Source organism: Dromiciops gliroides, chromosome 4 (genome assembly GCF_019393635.1).
Source record: "Dromiciops gliroides isolate mDroGli1 chromosome 4, mDroGli1.pri, whole genome shotgun sequence".
NCBI classification, from domain to species: domain Eukaryota; kingdom Metazoa; phylum Chordata; class Mammalia; order Microbiotheria; family Microbiotheriidae; genus Dromiciops; species Dromiciops gliroides.
Window position 1 is genome coordinate 161,265,013 of NC_057864.1, and position 17,881 is coordinate 161,282,893.

The window sequence follows — 17,881 nt, forward strand, 5'->3', positions numbered from 1 at the left end:
AACGATGAGCTGAATTTTCCTCCTTGTAACTTCCATCCTTGGCTCCTGTTCTGTTCCCTGGAGCTATATATAGAGAGGGAATTGACTCCCTCTTCCAAATGACTGCTATCATATCTGCATGAGAAAAACCACAGACTCTAAAGGATGAAGGCCTGGGCTTGTCCGAGGGCTGGAATATGAGCACCTCCCCAGGTGAAGGAAAGAGAGGGAGGAAAAACCAGTACAGCCTTGGGTGGGAGTTAAGTGAGGCACATTAATAGACTCTCCATTTGTTACCCATATTTATTGAGCATCAACTCTGTGCTAAGGCAATGTTCTAGGCACTTGGAGGAATAGAATGATGTTTAAGAAGATACAAAGATTGCCCTTCAGGCCCTTGTAATCTGGTGGTTGTTTTTATGGGGAAGAGGATTAGGTTGTAGTATAGTGCTAATGATGCATGGTAGATGGGTAAGACTGGAATGCTCCTCAGATACCATTTGGTCCAAACCTTTTATTTTAGAGATAAAGCCAAGGGACATTAAATTACTTACCCAAGATTACACAGGGAAAACTTGTCAGAGGTGGCACGTGCACTTGGGGCTTTGATTCCAAAGCTAGTGTGCTTTTTACCATGCCACAATGAGGTGAGTTGCTAAACCTTATGATTTTGGCGTAGCTGAGTAGGAGAAAGGACAAGACTTTACAGAAATGGGTAGGGCATGGAGTCAGGAATGGACTGTAGGAAGCAGGAGTTTGGGAAATACTGGTTGGAAAATAGAAAGGAGAATGAGGGCAGCCCGTATGATGCTGGGCACATAGGTGTTCAGTAAATATTTGTTATGGTTGAGTGTAGACTCATAAATAGTATTGAGAACAAGGCATAAGAGAAATACCTGAGGCAGATGGAAAACTGGGGGATTCTTTCTTTGTCTCTCCTTCCCTTGGGTCTCTCTCTGCCTCTCCCATTTCCCGGATTTATCCCCTCTTTCAATCATCTGACTCCTCTTTCTCTCTTTCTCTCTCCCTTATATAATCATAATATGAAACTGAAATTTTAAAAAATTAGTTTTTGTAAATTTTGTTTCCTATTAATTTTATTTATTTATTTATTTATTTGCGGGGCAATGGGGGTTAAGTGACTTGCCCAGGGTCACACAGCTAGTAAATGTCAAGTGTCTGAGGCCGGATTTGAACTCAGGTACTCCTGAATCCAGGGCCAGCGCTTTATCCACTGCACCACCTAGCCACCCCTATTTCCTATTAATTTTAAGTACAGGTAAGTTGAATATTTCATATTTTTCTTGAAGAAACAAAACACCAAAATGGGTTGTGGGCTGCTTTTTATTTATTTGTGGTCTTTAAATGATTTTTTTTCCTATGGTAAATATATTAGGATATCCATGGCTTTAGTAGATTTGTTTCATCTTTGTGGTAAATAAAATTGAACCTAAAATTTTGTGGTGAAAGCAGCAAAGTAAAAGAATAGGGTTTATAAGCAAATTTACATAAGTAATAAATGGATAGAACATGTAATATTTGTACATAGTCAACACATTAAGCAATTTTTAAATTAAAAAAAAATTTTTTTTTTAGTGAGGCAATTGGGGTTAAGTGACTTGCCCAGGGTCACACAGCTAGTAAGTGTTAAGTGTCTGAGGCCATATTTGAACTCAGGTCCTCCTGAATCCAGGGCCGGTAGGGGCAGCTAGGTGGCACAGTGAATAGAACACCAGCCCTGGATTCAGGAGGACCTGAGTTCAAATATGGCCTCAGACACTTAACACTTACTAGCTGTGTGACCCTGGGCGAGTCACTTAACCCTCATTGCCCTGCAAAATAAAATAGCTTTTAATTTAATCAATTTCCATTTTGTACTCTTAATGTGAGGAAATATGACAGATTTTTTGAAAATAGTGCTGTATTAGGAGTGAAAGCCACTGGTTCAAATTGTGGCTCTGCCTCTTAGTACCTTTGTCACCTTGACCAAGTCACTTAACCTCTAAGCCTCGGTTTCTTCTTCTGTAAAAGGTGGGAATTATAGTAGATGATCTCTAAGACCGTTCCTAGATGTAAGTTTGTGACCTATCACATGGTTCTTTGGACCATACTTTAGGTACATTGACTGTGTGTCAGCATGTCTAAAACGTGTATATTTTAGATGAGAAATCTTATAGATTGTCCCTGTGCTATTTATTTCGTCTCACAAATGATTACAAACATTACAGGTTTTCCTTTCATTTAAATTAGAATTAGCTTTATCTAAAAATTGGAGAGGTTTGACAGATTTGTGGTTTGTTTAATTACATTCTTAGTTCTGGGTTCCTTTTAGTGACTGACCATGAATTGCGCTGTGATGTTAAGGTTGATGTGATTGACAGTATTGAAATTGTATCTCGAACTCGGGAACTCTATGTGGATGATTCTCCCCTGGAACTGATGGTGAGAGCATTGGATGCTGAAGGTAAAGAACAATAGAGGAGAATTCACCCCTTAAAGGACAGTAACTTTCATCTCATACTTAACATATGAAAACCTGCCATTTGAGAAATAAGTAAATTGAAACAAAATTTTTCTCAGATGGAGTCTAGGTAAGGAATTCACATTTATGTGTGTAATTTAGGGTCTTAGTCAAATCTAGTCTGTAATTTTTTTTTAATCCTGGTTCCCATAGAACTCTACATGCATAGCCAAATTCTACTATTGAGGTCCTGCTAATGGTTCCTAGGTAAACATTTCAGAACATTTTCTGAAATTTCTGAGCTAGTCTCATACTTTTGACCTTGAAAGCAAAATGCAAAACTTGTAGCTATCTTACATTACACCCAGTCTTATAAGCTTATAAATTATTGATTTTGCATTGCATTTTCTATGCTGTTTCTAATGCTGCCATATTGTTTAAGACATCTTAATTCATTACATCTTTCTCTAAAATTGCTTAAAAGAGGAACAATTTTTCCCATGTAAAAGATGAAAAGATTAGAAATACTCCAGTACTTAGATGTCATTGTGATTTATGATTGTATGAGCCTATTGAAAGAAGACCTGCCAGTCATAGAAGAGACTGTAGGGTGATTCTTATCCATTTGGCAAGAGATATTAGTAAAGAGGAACAAAAGCATGTGTGGCTTAACACGACAACCGGAAGTTGGCCAATCTGAATTCTCTCTGTCCTGCAGAGCTATACAGCCAAAGTGCTTGCTTACTTCCTCTGTGCTATGGTTTATGAGCTAAGTCTTACTTTTTTCTGTAATAGTGCTTATATATCCTCTGATGAAGGAACATTTGCTGGTTAGTTTTAGCTTTTATGTTCGCAGTATTTGGCTATTTTTGAATCTATATTTTCTGTTCTTTCTGTTTTGGGTTTTGATCTACAGGAAACACATTCAGTAGTTTGGCAGGGATGATGTTCGAGTGGAGTATTGCCAAGGATAACGAATCGGAAAGGGTAGAGCTGTCTAGCAAAATTAGGTAACCTCCTAACCAAACATAGACCATCTGTAGGGGAGGAACCCATCTGCTCCTGGAGAGCAAACTGAATGGCAACCATGTTCATAGGTTTTAATGGCCCTGCTGTTAGGATTTTTGGGGAAGCAGATAGATTATTAGGAGGAGGAAGATTTCTAGTAGAGGAATGACATCCAGTATGTCTGGAGAGATTCTTCCTCATCCAAAGCTAATCACAAGAGAGATAATGTATAGTGGAAAAATCACTGGACTTTCAGAGATGTGTTTGAATGCCTCTTCTGGTACTGAGTAAATCACTTATTTTCTCTAAGCCTTAGTTTTCTCATCTTTAAAATGGGAATAAAAATGTATTATATATCTCACAGGACTATGAGACAAATGCTCTTTAAATCATAATTCACTGTCATGAAAAAACTTAGGACCTTACCAGGCCTCACATTTAATCAAGATGTATCATTCAACAGTCCCATTACTAGTGCTGTTTCTCCTATTTTAGCTAATAGCTAAAAATATCCATTATTGTAAAGAAATGTTTTTAGTACAGAATGTGTTTCTTATCCCAGATTGCAATCCCATCTCAATATTACTCAGATATAGAGTAAATTAACTCATTCCTCATTCTTCTTGTGGAAAGAAGAGTTAGAACTCTTTCTTCTATAAAGCCACTGGAGACATACCGTTTTTATGGAGTCTAGGTAGAACTTTTAGAAGAAATTGATTTTTCTGATTCTATTAGATGCAAATTTAATTTTTTCGTAATAGGATTCTGAAATACTCTGAAGCTGAATATTCTCCACCAAAGTATATAGCTGAGATGGAAAAAGCAGAAAAACAAGGGGATATGATTCTGGTGTCTGGAATTAGGACAGGTGCAGCAGTTATAAAAGTTCGTATACATGAACCCTTCTATAAGGTAAACCCATGCTATAAACTTTCAGCCCACAAACTGTGTTTATGTGTAGTTTCTTATTTATATTCAGTGCAAACTAAAATCTCATTTCTTATAGTTTCAATTTACCTTCTTACTATTCAACCACTTTCTACCCTCCCAGGAAAAAAAAAAAGCATTGACTTTCTTATTCTTAATCAGTGACTAAAATTAATACATTATCAAGATACATAGTTGCTCTTATCTGAAGGTGGAATTTAGGTTATAGAAGCTTATTTTAAAATGCTACTTTTAATAATGCCATTGAAGCTGACATTGAGGGCATACATATGGAAGCTTAGTGGTTGTTGTTTTTTCTCTGTTAGAAAGTGTCAGCTGCATTGATACGTCTTCTGGTTTTGGAGAATATATTCCTTATACCGTCCCATGATATCTACCTTTTGGTAGGAGCTTATATCAAATACAGAGTTGCCAAGATAGTCCAAGGGAAAATGACAGGTAGGTATTGGTCTTTGCACAATCTCATTTTGCCTCCACATCTTGACAAATCTTTTCTCCAACAGAAGCAAAGATAAAGATAAAGGTATTTTAAGCATGTAGGGTTCCTCTTTATGTTTTCAAGTTTCACTTATTCCTGTGCCAGTACTGGGCATAAACAGGGATATCTTTTTTTTTTTTTGGCAGGGCAATGGGGGTTAAGTGACTTGCCCAGGGTCACACAGTTAGTAAGTGTCAAGTGTCTGAGGCCAGATTTGAACTCAGGTCCTCCTGAATCCAGGGCCAGCGCTTTAAACGTGCCATCTAGCTGCCCCCCAGTTGGGATATCTTGAACTGGATAACAACATAGTTAAGCTGCTGATTTAGTTTTGTTGCTTATAAACCTCTGAATTCTCTATTTTCAAACAGTTTTTATACTGTCATTCTCCCAGACCAAATGATAATACCTGCTGGGCTTGCAGAGGTACCAGTTAGCAAATAGTAGACAAGTCTATTGGAGGCCATGGAAGTGATTTTAAATTCTTAGCTGCAAAGGTTGTTTTTAAGAAAGCCTCTAGAAACCTATTATGAAAACCAATCAGTGGGGGCAGCTAGGTGGCACAGTGGATAAAGCACCAGCCCTGTATTCAGGAGGACCTGAGTTCAAATCCAGCCTTAGACACTTGACACTTCCTAGCTGTGTGACTCTTGAGCAAGTCACTTAACACTCATTGCCCCGAAAAAAGAAAGAAAGAAAGAAAACCAATCAGCAGTCTTGTCATTGTAGTTGTTATAAAAAAAAATCATTTGTCCCACAAATTCTTTCAGACCTATATATTGGTTCTTTTCACATTTCTCATTGCTGTCCTCTCACCACATTGGTCACTTTCACTTGCTCCTCAATCTGCCAGGCTGTTAGTATATAAGTTTTCACTACAGTAGACACACATTTAATTCTTTTGCAAATAGATTTGAAAAATCTTCATAGAAGGAATAGAAAGTGCAAGTAGAGGGTATAATTTCTTCCATTAGATCATCTACCTGACTTCCTTGAGGTTTGATTTTTTATAAATCTTCAATGACTAGGCCATTATTGGTTTATCTCTGTAATTTCTATTTCTTGCAGAGGTCAATTTTCCCCTGGATCATTATGAGCTTGAATTGCAAGATCATAAAATTGCAGATAGTAAGTATGCTTTAAATAAGGTAGCTTCACTGGATGAGAAAACAGCCACAGTAACTGCTCTTCAACTAGGCCAGACTAATCTGGTCTTTGTCCATAAAAGTATCCTTTTCATAACATTATAACAGCCACAACCGCTTGTTGGCTTGAACTTGCTAGGCCTGATCTGTAGTAAAATAATTTAGTGAGAATATTCTTTACATGTCATTAGTACACAATAATACAGTGTTCACTTCCTGTAGGCCTCTTTTACAAGGAACCGTGTAAGGATATTACCTAAAATATGCACTGTTTTATTTTCTATGAATTTCATTTATTGACTAACTGGAATGCATCCAAAGGAGAGCAGCTGTGTTGGTGAAGAGACTGAATTCTATCCTAAGAAGGGAAAGAAGAAAGGAATTGGAAAGGTTTATTTTGGAGAACAAGAGATATGTTTGTCTTCAGATATTTGAAGTGAGGGTTGTCATTTGGAAAGAAGAGTTAGTCTTAGTTGGCTTGGTCCAATAGGCTACAATCTAAGAGTAGATACTTCAGAGAAAAATTTCAGTTGCTCTAAGTCAAAACTTTATCAAAAATAGAATTTTCCAATAGTGCAAGGGGCTACTTCCGTAGGTGGTGAGTGTTCCCTTTGGTCAGCATTTCCAAGAAGCAACTAAATGGCCTTTTACAAGAAGGGTGGTGGTGAGTATTCCTGTTTTGGATATGGAGTAGACTTGAAAACACAGAGTTCCCTTCCACTTCAGGGATCTCGTGAAATATGTCTGTATAACATAGACTCCTTAGAGATGGATCATCCAGTCTGTGGCTTCTTGTTTCTGCTTCCTTTCTGTCTTTCTCTCTGCTCTATAACTTAGCACCTCTCTGGAGGTAATGTGAGCTAGAAAGGTAGGGAAAAGGAAGAGACTAAACTTAAATTTTCATAATATTTATTAGTAGCCGTAGCACTGTTTTTAAGTTGAATATGTGGGGAGAATGAACTTTTGGAATAATCTGTAGATTTTATTTGATCTTGTTTCTTCCAGATTAGCATGGATAATTGAGAGATGACTTCTCAAAATAATTTTCTTAAGGTTCACTAACAGCTGCTCTCTAGGAGCTGATTCAAGATGGGCATGTGTAAAAATCTGTTCGGTAAAAATACACAAAATCAATACTAAAAACTGAGACAAAATTTAAATGGTGATTTGGACTGCATCACTCAGTTTTGCATTTAGAAGCATTTGACATTTGAGATACAAGCAGTTCCCAACTTACAGACAGGCTGTGTTCTAAAAGTTCACTTGTTCTCTGATCAGCCTATAAAAGTCTGTTTAACCCATATTGTATCCAATACATAGTACTTTATTAATAATGTGGTAAGTCTCACCACCATGTTAATGTTTGCATGGAAAAATGCATTGTTAGTTTTAATATGGGACAAGAGTAATTTATGTCCCCTACCCTCGTAGTAGGAACAAAAATGCTCTCCTTTCACCTGCCAGGTATTGGGAAGGAGGATTCTGAGGCTTTGGTACTGAGACAAAGGCTTCAGTTGATTGGGGAATTGAGAGAATGAGTACTGAGAGGTAGGGACTGGGCTAAGATATTGCTAAAGACTTGGAGGAGTTGGACCTTCTGCCAATTAAGCCATCCAGGGGTTCATCTCTCTATTCTAAGATGAACTCCCACAGCTACTCCTATTATTTTATTCCTTGAGTCCCAGGGCTGTCTTTCCCTTTTCACTGCCAGGAGTTAAACATTTTCCTCCATGTATACCACACTTAAATCCTGTAGGGAAAATCATAAACAGATCCAGTGAGTGTCCTTGGGTACACAAAGACATTTCATGAGGGTGAGGGGCCATCTTAGTTTGGATAGTTCTTCCAGAGTGGCCCTTAGCATGTGATGGGATAAAATTTGAGTAAGTATGACTTCCTGTACTTCAAATATGAATGGGAAAAATCCATCTTCTTGTCTTATTTCACATACAAATGACCTTGCTAGTTTTTGTTAGTCAGCCAATAGTCAGTCAGTCAGACATTTATTAAACACCTCCTGTGTGTCAGGCATTGTGCTAAGTTGTTGCTTCTTGTTGCTGTTTGTCCTTTGTTCCTGAAGAGGGTCATGAAGTTGGGAGATGATGTCATGGCTTACAGTGAATTGGATTTAAGTGAGGGAGGGCTGTGAAAAGTCACCAGCCTTACTCTGTCCTCCAGAGCCATCTGGGTACAGTGGCAAGATATATATCAGGATGCCGGAGATGGCCCCGCATGTTTGAGGGAATCAGGGTTAATTGACTTGCCCAGAGTCACACAGATAGTGTCAAGTGTCCGAAGTCAAATTTGAACTCAGGTCCCCCTGACTCCAAGGCCAGGGCTCTGTCCACTGCACCACCTAGCTGCCCCCTGTGCTGAGTACTAGAGGTATAGAAGGAAAGGTAAAAGTAAGTCTCTGCCCTCAAGACTAATGAATGAGACAGCATGCAAACAACTATATAAAAATAAGCTTTATACAGGATAAACTAGAAGTAATCAACAGAGGGAGACACTAGAATTCAGAGGGACTGAGGAAGGCTTCCCATGGAAGATTAGATTTTAGTTGAGACTTGAAGGAATCCAGGAGGCACAGATGAGGGGGGAGATTATTTCAGGCATGAGAGACAGCCAGTGAAAATGTCCATAGTTGAGAGATAGGGTGTCTTGTTCGGGGCACAGCAAGGAGGCCAGTGTCACTGGATTAAGAGTACATAATGGGGGGCAGCTAGGTGGTGCAGTGGATAGAGCACCAGCCCTGGAGTCAGGAGCACCTGAGTTCAAATCCAGCCTCAGACACTTAACACTTACTAGCTGTGTGACTCTGGGCAAGTCACTTAACCCCAATTGCCTCACTTTAAAAAAAAAAAGTACATAATGAAGTATGACATGTAAGAAGACTGGAAAGGCAAAGGAGTGGGAAAGGGCTTTGAATGCCAAATAGAGGATTTCATGTTTCCTCAGAGAGGTGATAGGGAGCCACTGAAATTTATTGAGTAGGGGGTAACAAGGGCAGACCTGCACTTTAGAAAAAAGTCACTTTTGTAGCTGAATGGAAGATGGACTAGAGTAGGGAAAAAATTGAGGCAGGCAGACCCACCAGGAGGCTATTTTAGTAGTCTAGGCATAAGAAGATAAGGGCCTGCACTAGAGTGATAGTAGTGTCAGAGAGAAGAAGGCACATTTGAGAAACGTTTAAAAGGTGAAATTGACATGTATTGTCAATGGATTGGATACATAGCAATAAGAAGGGTAAGGAAGTCGAGGCGGGGAGAATGGGGGGAAAGATGATTTCAGCTTTAGACATGCTGAGTTTAAAATGTCTACAGGACATCCGTTTTGGGATGTCTGAAAGACAGTTGGAAATATGAGACTGGAGATCAGGAATGGACACATAGATCTGAGAATCATTGAATCATGATCATTGAATACACAGGAGCTGATGAGATCAGGTGAAATTGTACAGAGGGAAAAGAGAAGACGATCCAGGACAGAGCCCTGTGTTGTACCCATGGTTAACAGGTGTGACCTGGATGGAGATCCAGCAAAGGAGACTGAGGAGTGGCCAGACAGGTAGGAGTAGCAGGAAAGAGTGGTGTCACAAAAACCTAGAGCATCAAGGAGAAGAGGGTGACCAGCAATGTCAGAGGCTGCAGAGAAATCTAAAAGGATGAGGACTGAGAAAAAGCCATTGGATTTCTGAGGGCAGAGTCAAGATGGTGGAGGAAAGACATTAAACACGCAAAGCTCCTGACACTATTAGCCCCAAAACAGCAATAAAACAACTGCTGGAGCAGCAAAACCCACAAAAAGACGGGCTGAGATTATTTTCCAGCCAAAGACAGCTTAGAAGGGGCTGTGCTGGACTGCTAGAAGAACTCGACCCCAGGATCCTACCGACACAGTCCCCAGGTAGGCCACACCAGAGAAACTTACCCCCGAGACTCTGAATCAGCTGCAGCACCAGCTTCTTCTGGAACTAAGCTTATGGTTGGGTGAGAGGACTGAACGTCCAGCCAGGGTGGGGGAAATACAGGGGTGTTTGTGGTACCCAAGGAGGAATTTGGATATCCCACCCCAGCAGGGAACCAGGAAGAAATCTTGAAAGGCAGGAAGCCCAGGTGGGGGAGGGGTGCAGGCTCAGCTTGAGGTTATCTTCGGACAGGCCAGGCAAGAGAAAAACCTGCCCTCCCTCAAACCAAAACACCTCTGAAGCTTGGGATAGTGTAGCTTAGAAGTAGGGCCCCACTGTAAGAAGGAGTTAAAAGTCAAGTAAAAGCCAGCAAGATGAGCAAGCAAAGAAAGTTGAGAACTATAGAAAGTTTCTTCAGCAAAAGGAAGATCAAGGTGCACCTTCAGAAGAGGATAACAACCTCAGGGCCCCTACATCCAAAGCTTCTAAGAAATATATGAATTGGTCTCAGGCTATGAAAGTGCTCAGAAGGAACTTTGAAGAGAAAGTAGGAGAGATAGAAGGAAGATTTAGAGAGGTGGAGGAAAGAATGGAAAGAGAAATGAGAGCATTGCAGGAGAGTGATGAGAACAAAGAGAAAAGGCCATTGGATTTGGCAACTAAGAGATCATTGATAACTTTGGAGAGGGCAGTTTGGATTGATTGACGAAGCCAGACTGTGGAGAGTTCAGAAGACAGTGAGAGGAAAGGAAGTTGAGGTACCTGTTGTATGCTGCCTTATCAAGGAGTTTAGCCACAAAAAGCAGAAAAGATATGGGACAGTAGTTAGCAGGGAGACAAGGATCAATGAAGGTTTTTTTTGAGGATTCAGGAGACATTGGTATGCTTGTAGGCAACAAGGGAAACAAGCAGTAGATAGGGAGAGGCTGAAATTTATTGAGAGAATAGGAATGATAGAGGAAGCATCTGTTGGAGGAGATGAGATGGAATGGGATCACCTCTGCATGTCAAGTGTCTTGGCAAGGCTATCATGTAAGGCAGAAGTGAAGGAGGATAATGGCAGAAGGCTTCTGGGTGATAAGAAATAAGGAAAAGATATTAAGAAGGCTCAGTTGTCCCAAAACTGGTTGGGTCATGTCAGTGTACATAGGGCATTTATCAACAAATACAGTTGTGCCCAAAGTGGTTAAGTGATTTATCTAGCATCATAGAATAGCAAAGTCGGAAGGAATCTCAGGGGTCATCACATGGCTAGTAAGTGGTAAACCTGGACCAGCCCCCAACTCTTCTGACTTCCAAGTCCAGTGTCCCTTCTGCTACACCACACTGAACACTGTGGTAAAAAGAATCTTCATTCTCCTACTAAATCTAACCATAATCAGTTTGTTTTAGAAACATTAAGTGCTTGTTACGTGCAAGACTTTGTACTGGACACTGGGACCACACATAACTCAGGTCCTGCCTTCAAGGAGTTTATATTGTATTGTCTTTTCTATCAAAAGGTTAATAAAAGAAACAGTTTATACCTTTCTGTACCTTAATGCATGCAATATGTAACCTTTTTTCCTTAAGCAAAAACTAAGATGTTCATATGCGGTCTGTGTCTGGACTTCCAAACTGTACCATATATGTTGTAAAGCCTGGATTTTTAGGTATTACTTGTTGAGAAAGCTGAATAGCATTCAGCTTCAATTTCTTCAGTTTTCTAATCAGTTAAGCAAGGGCATTAGAAAATATCCCCAGAATTGACAGCCATTTTGTTAACTGAGATGTGCAACTCATTTCAGACCCAGTTTTGCTTTGACATTTTCTCACCTTGTTTATTTCCACTGATTGTCATCAGCTGGAAGACAGAATCTTGAAACAGGTTGTGAGAAACTTAGAAGAAAAGAGTCATGTAATATGAAGCTTCCTTCTCTCTTGGGTTTGGGTCAGATACCTCATTCAGGAAAGGAGAGAAGGCTGTGTTCATGGCAGGAAAAAAGAAGCCCCACGTGTCCTGTAAGTCCAGTGGAACAATAGGTCCAGCTCCAGGAGCTGAAACTTGGCCAGATCCATCACCAGTGGGAGCTACAAGTATAGTTCATGGTTTTGTCTTTTGCATAAACACCAGGGTGACTCCTACTTTGGAGATGGGAATTCAGCTACATTGACAAAAGCTATATATACAGTTTGAAGAGGAGAGCCGAGTTTACTTTGGAAACCATCTCCACTGTTCAAAACTAGCTAGGCTGTTTGTGGGGCCTCATCATTTTGTTTTGCTTTTCCTGGCAGGAAAACACACATCCCTAACATGCTGTTGCTTGGTCTTTATACAGGTTTCACTGTCCAGCCTGGAGACCGATGGAGTCTGGAGGTGGGGCAGACATATGTCTTTACAGTCGAAGTATATGATAAAAGTAGCACAAAGGTTTACGTGTCTGATGTGAGTGTGAAGTTCCAAATATTTAGTCAGCCTTTTTCTGCTTTACCTGAGTAAGGGTGGATTTAAAAAGGTCTGATGGATACCTACATTATTATCCATATGAAGTTTATTCTTTGTATCAACAGTTCAGCCATGAGTGATGCAGGCCGGCAGTTTTCAGTTTTGAAATACCCAAATTCTTGAAGGATAATGACTGAGAAGTCAAATTATATAGTTCCATCATAATAAATGTTTCAGAATAGGAATTCAGGGGCATCCCCACTGATGAAACTTGCAAGGTCTGATTCCCTTTGTCAGACATCTAACCTGTACCTCTGGAGAGGGCTGTGGAGGTGGCAATGGCATTGCTAGACTAGGGATAGCAATGTACATAACTGGAGGGAAGCCAAAGGTGGTATAGAACTTCAGAGCTGGGAGGCACCTGAGAGATCATGGCATTCTCCCAAGGGTCATACAGATATTTGGTAGCAGAGCTGGTACTGACAGTTTGCAGAGTGGCACAAATGACAATAATAGTATCATCACTCTTGTTTCTCACCCCTCTTTACAACAACTTATAGGTGTTTCAAATATACCTGCCTAGCTGCTTGAGAGATCAAAGATTTTAAAAAATATTAGCATCTAGAGTATCTTGATGTGGTTTCTTTATCTCCATGAATACACAAAAACCCTTTTTTCTCCAGATACTTTGGCATTAAGAGGGTTCTGGGAAGGGAGCTCTCTGCAGATCAGTGTTTGCTTTGGGCTACTTTTCAGAATCTCAGGATGATTCACCAGTTTCCAAAGGCATACTTTGCAGAAGAGGAATCAACTGTCAATGGCTCTTATCATCTAGTCACAGTTCTCAAAGATGGTGTCACAGTAATAAAAGCTACCCTGATTTCGATCATTTACCAGGTAGGAAGCAAAAGATCATCTTGTAGTAATAATGGCTGACATCTGTATGTATGGCGCAAAGCATTTTATGCCATCTCACCTCAACCCCATGAGGTAGGAACTACAACTATAGACTGTCTGCATTTTACAGAGAAGAAAATTTAGGCTAAAAGAGGTGAAGGGATTTGTCCATGGTCACAATGCTATTAAATATCAAAGTGGAGGGGCAGCTAGATGGCACAGTGGATAGAGCACCGGCCCTGGAGTCAGGAGTACCTGAGTTCAAATCTGGCCTCAGACACTTAACACTTACTAGCTGTGTGACCCTGGGCAAGTCACTTAACCCCAATTGCCTCACTGAAAAAAAAAATATCAAAGTGGGATTTGAACTCAGCTCTCTCCTAACTCTAAAGCTCTTTCAGTTGCAGTACAATGCACAGTCATTCAATTTGGTTCTAGCATGTCGGTCCATAAATATTAAGTGCCTGCTTAATAGTGCCCACCCTCAAGAAACTCACAATGTAATGAAAGGAGACAACACATAAAACACATAAAAAGGGAGGGTATCTGGTGTGTGAGTATGATGAAGTCCTACAGCCCAGTGGGAAATGATGAGGTGGCTGCCCTGGCCTGCCTGCTGAAATGGAACACCTGGGAGGAGCTCTCCAATGTCCACCCTCTCCAGTCAGAGGCATATCAGCCTCTGGTAGATAAGCATCACCTGTACTAAAGCACTTTAACAACTTTAAAGTGACACATGCATATTTATTATTGTTATTTATATTATTGCCATTTTCATTGCTGAACTACTGAAGCACGATGCTTTGGAAGTTATAAAACTAGATCTTAACGAATCCTAGAGATTAGAGAATAGGAGAGATTCATAGCATCAGAGCTTGAGAGTTGGAAGTTGACTTTACAGGCCATTAAGTCCAACCTCCTCATATTACACATGAGGAAACTAAAGCAAAGCCCAATTCTGCTACTTACTATCTTTGTGACCTAGGTTTGCTCTAAGATATTTAGATAGAACTGTGATTTGACCAGGTCCTCTGATTTCAGATCCAGTTGTTTTTCCCCCTCACTGACTACATTGTCTGTATCCCATCCTGATTTCTTTTGAGGTTGTTCTTATTGTAGTTTATTTTACAAAAGACCCAGACTAATTCCAGTTGAAATAAGTTCCTTAAACACTTGCTATAGTCACCTTGTTTATATTCATTACAAACTAGTAATAAGAAAAAGAAAATGCATGAGTAACTGATTAGCTGTCTTGGGGACCCAAGTTCAGTTTAGATTAATTCTGTTTTTTTATGTGGATACTTTTATTGGTTCTTAGTGTTATGGGGGAATAGGGTAGGGGGTTTGGGGTCCTTAGGAATTCCTCTTTAAAGAATTACACCCTCTTGCTGGGGAAGAGAAACCAAGAGAGAAATCCTTGGACTTCTTCTCATGAGGAGAGGGCATGGCACAGAGTGTGGCTCTGAGATACTATTACTACTTATGTTTCTGTTAGTATATGTAGTTTGTTGACTGTGAATGTCAATATCTATCATAATGACAGCCCTCATGTAACTTTCCACACCCTCTTATAGAATGACACTCTTCATTTCTTAGAAGATCAAATTAGCCACCAGCAAGAAGTGAAGATTTATTTTCCCATTATGCTGACACCTCCCTTTTTAGCATTTCCTCACCATCCCATGGAAATGGTTTATCGTTACAAAGTGCAGGTACGGTGTACTGTTGCCTAGGAAATTACAAAAGGATGAATGAACTCCTATATTAATAGATATTATTGTAACTGCTTATAAAATGTAGAATGTCCTTGATTTCTCCAGTATCCTAATAGGGCTTAGTTATTGATTCCCACTTAACCATGCTCTTAGAAGCTATAACAGATGATGAGTTTTCTCCTGTTTCATTGCCTCTTCTCCTTCTGCCCAAGTCACCTGTACCTTTAGGTCATACTATTCCTTTTATATATATATAAATTTTGCCTGTTTTGACCTTCAAAATCAAATATTGCCATTTCTTTTCCTTTGAACATTATTCTTGCCATTTAGTTATTATCTATTTCTTTAATATGATCTCACAGCTCCTGAAGGTCCTAGGAATTATTTTCTTAATTTTATTTCACCAACCCAATTTTGCCCTTAATCATCACATAGATTTATTCTTGAGATAATAAACTTTTAAAATATGCTTCCTTATAGGTAGAAGGTGGTAGTGGCAACTTTACCTGGACCTCTTCCAATGAAACAGTAGCAATGGTGACCATAAAGGGAGTGGTGACTGCAGGCCAAGTCAAAGGCAACAGCACTGTTCAGGCCAGAGATGTACAAAATCCCTTCCGTTATGGAGAAATAAAGGCAAGTCTTTCTTTACCTCATTTGCCCTTGAGGACTCCTACCTGAGTTTAGACTTCCATCTCCAAATATTTCCTGAGTAGGAAGTTTTTAGCATAGGCCCAGATTAATTTTAACTATACATTTTTTATTAAAAATTAGTTTCATTGTTGCTTTTATTTTTTGTTATTAACTAAACAGGCCTGGGGATATGAACTGGGGTTCATGAACTGTTGTTTAATTAGCTTTGGCCAGTTATCCTTTGATGAATGGGTATTTTTCTTATGAATTTGTCACTTCCTTATAGATTATGAACATCAGATTTTTATGTAACTTTATGTGACATGTTTACCACAAAGATTAGCTGCTGAGAGAAATTTTCTCATTTTCAGAATTGAAATAAAACTAATGTTCCCTTTCTTTTTCTCCTTTATAATTTTTTAAAAATTCAATTATTTTTCAGTTCCAGATTCACTTTCTTTCTTTCCCCATGCACTGAGAAGGCAAGAAAGACAAAGCTCATTACAATTATGTATAGTCATACAAAAAATGTACACATTAACCATGTCCCTCTTTCTCCCCCTAAAAAAAAAAAAAAGAAAGAAAAAGAAGAAAGAAAAAATGTGATTCATTCTGCACTCTGAGTACATCAGCTCTCTATCTGGATGATGATAGCATGTTTCATCATGAGTCATTTAGAATTATGGTTGGTCATTGGATCAGAGTTCTTAAGTCTTTCAAAGCTGATTACCTTTACAGTATTATTGTTAATGTATAAATTGTTTTCCTGGTTCTACTTATTTCACTTTGTATCAATTCATACCATCCTTCTAAGGTTTTTCTGAAACCATCCCCTTCATCATTTCTTGTAGCTCAATAGTATTCCATCATATTCATATACTATAACTTGTTAAGTGATTCCTCAGTTTATGGGCATCCCTTCCATTTCCGTTCTTTGACACCACAATAAGAGTTGATATAAATATTTTTTAATGTATGGGTGCTTTTTCTCTTTTTTTGATCTTTTTGGGGTATAGAACTAGTAGTAGTAGTTGTTGTTTAACCTTAATTCTCATTATTTCCCTGGATATTCTTGATTTTTTGTTTTTTCAGATGAATTTTGTTATTATTTTTTCTAGCTGTATAAAATAATTTTTAGGTAGTCTGATTGGTATGGCACTGAATAAGTAACTTAATTTAGGCAGTGTTGTCATTTTTACTATATTAGCTCTGCCTATCCATGAGCAATTGATATCTTTCCAATTATTTAGATCTGATTTGATTTGTGTGAAGAGTGTTTGGTAGTTGTGTTCATAGAGTTCCTGGGTTTGTCTTGGCAAGTAGACTCCCAAGTATTTTATATTATCTACTGTTACTTTAAATGGAATTTCTCTTTCTATCTCTTGCTGCTGGACTTTGTTGGTCATGTATAGAAATGCTAATGATTTATGTGGATATATTTTATATCCTTAACCTTAATTCTCAAAGAGGATCATGACATGGATGGTGTCATGACTTGCACTGAATTGGATTTAAGTGAGGGAGGGCTGTGCAAGGTCTCCAACCTCACTCTTTCCTCCAGAGCCACCTGGGTCCAGTGGCAAGATATACATCAGGACTACTGGAGAGGACTCCAGATGTTTAAGGCAATTGGGGTTAAGTGACTTTCCCAGGGTCACACAACTAGTAAGTGTCTGAGGTGAGATTTGAACTCAGTTCCTCCCAACTTCAGGGCTAATACTCTATCCAACTAGTAGTGATAACACTGGGTCAAAGGGTATATACACTTCAATGGCTTTTTGAGCATAGTTCCAAATCGATTTCCAGAACGATTGAACCAGTTCACAGCTCTACCATAATGCATCAGTGTACCTGTTTTCCCACAGGTCCTTTAGCATTTGTTATTTTCCATTTTTCTCAACTTAGCCAGTATGATGGTTGTGAGGGTGGTACCTAGGTACCTGAAATTTGTTGTAATTTGTATTTCTTTATTAATGATTTAGAATAATTTTTCCTATAGTTTATAATAACTTGGAATTCTTCTTCTGAAAACTCTCTATTCAGATCCTTTGACCATTTATCAAAAGTGTAATGACTTATTCTTATAGATTTGACTCAGTTCCCTATATATCTTAGAAATGAAGCTTGTATCAGAAAAATACTTGCTGCAAAGATTTTGTCCCAGTTTCCTGCTTCTCTTCTAATTTTAACAGCATTGGTTTTGTTTGTGCAAAAACTTATGTGATCAAAATTATCCATTTTACCTTCTGTAAACCTCCCTATAACTTATTTGGTATACTTTTCCCCTA

At 39.0% G+C, this 17,881-nt stretch overlaps 1 protein-coding gene across 1 annotated transcript in view; it reads left to right on the forward strand.

Moving 5' to 3' along the window:
- The window catches only part of NUP210L (nucleoporin 210 like), a 138,394-nt gene that overhangs the window by 10,243 nt on the left and 110,270 nt on the right, over positions 1-17,881 (forward strand). The window contains exons 3-12 of the mRNA XM_044005441.1: positions 2,312-2,443; positions 3,357-3,450; positions 4,210-4,360; positions 4,702-4,834; positions 5,940-6,098; positions 11,507-11,575; positions 12,242-12,348; positions 13,105-13,245; positions 14,820-14,957; positions 15,441-15,596. Coding sequence (XP_043861376.1) covers positions 2,312-2,443; positions 3,357-3,450; positions 4,210-4,360; positions 4,702-4,834; positions 5,940-6,098; positions 11,507-11,575; positions 12,242-12,348; positions 13,105-13,245; positions 14,820-14,957; positions 15,441-15,596 — 1,280 coding nt within the window. The remainder of the gene's footprint in view (positions 1-2,311; positions 2,444-3,356; positions 3,451-4,209; positions 4,361-4,701; positions 4,835-5,939; positions 6,099-11,506; positions 11,576-12,241; positions 12,349-13,104; positions 13,246-14,819; positions 14,958-15,440; positions 15,597-17,881) is intronic.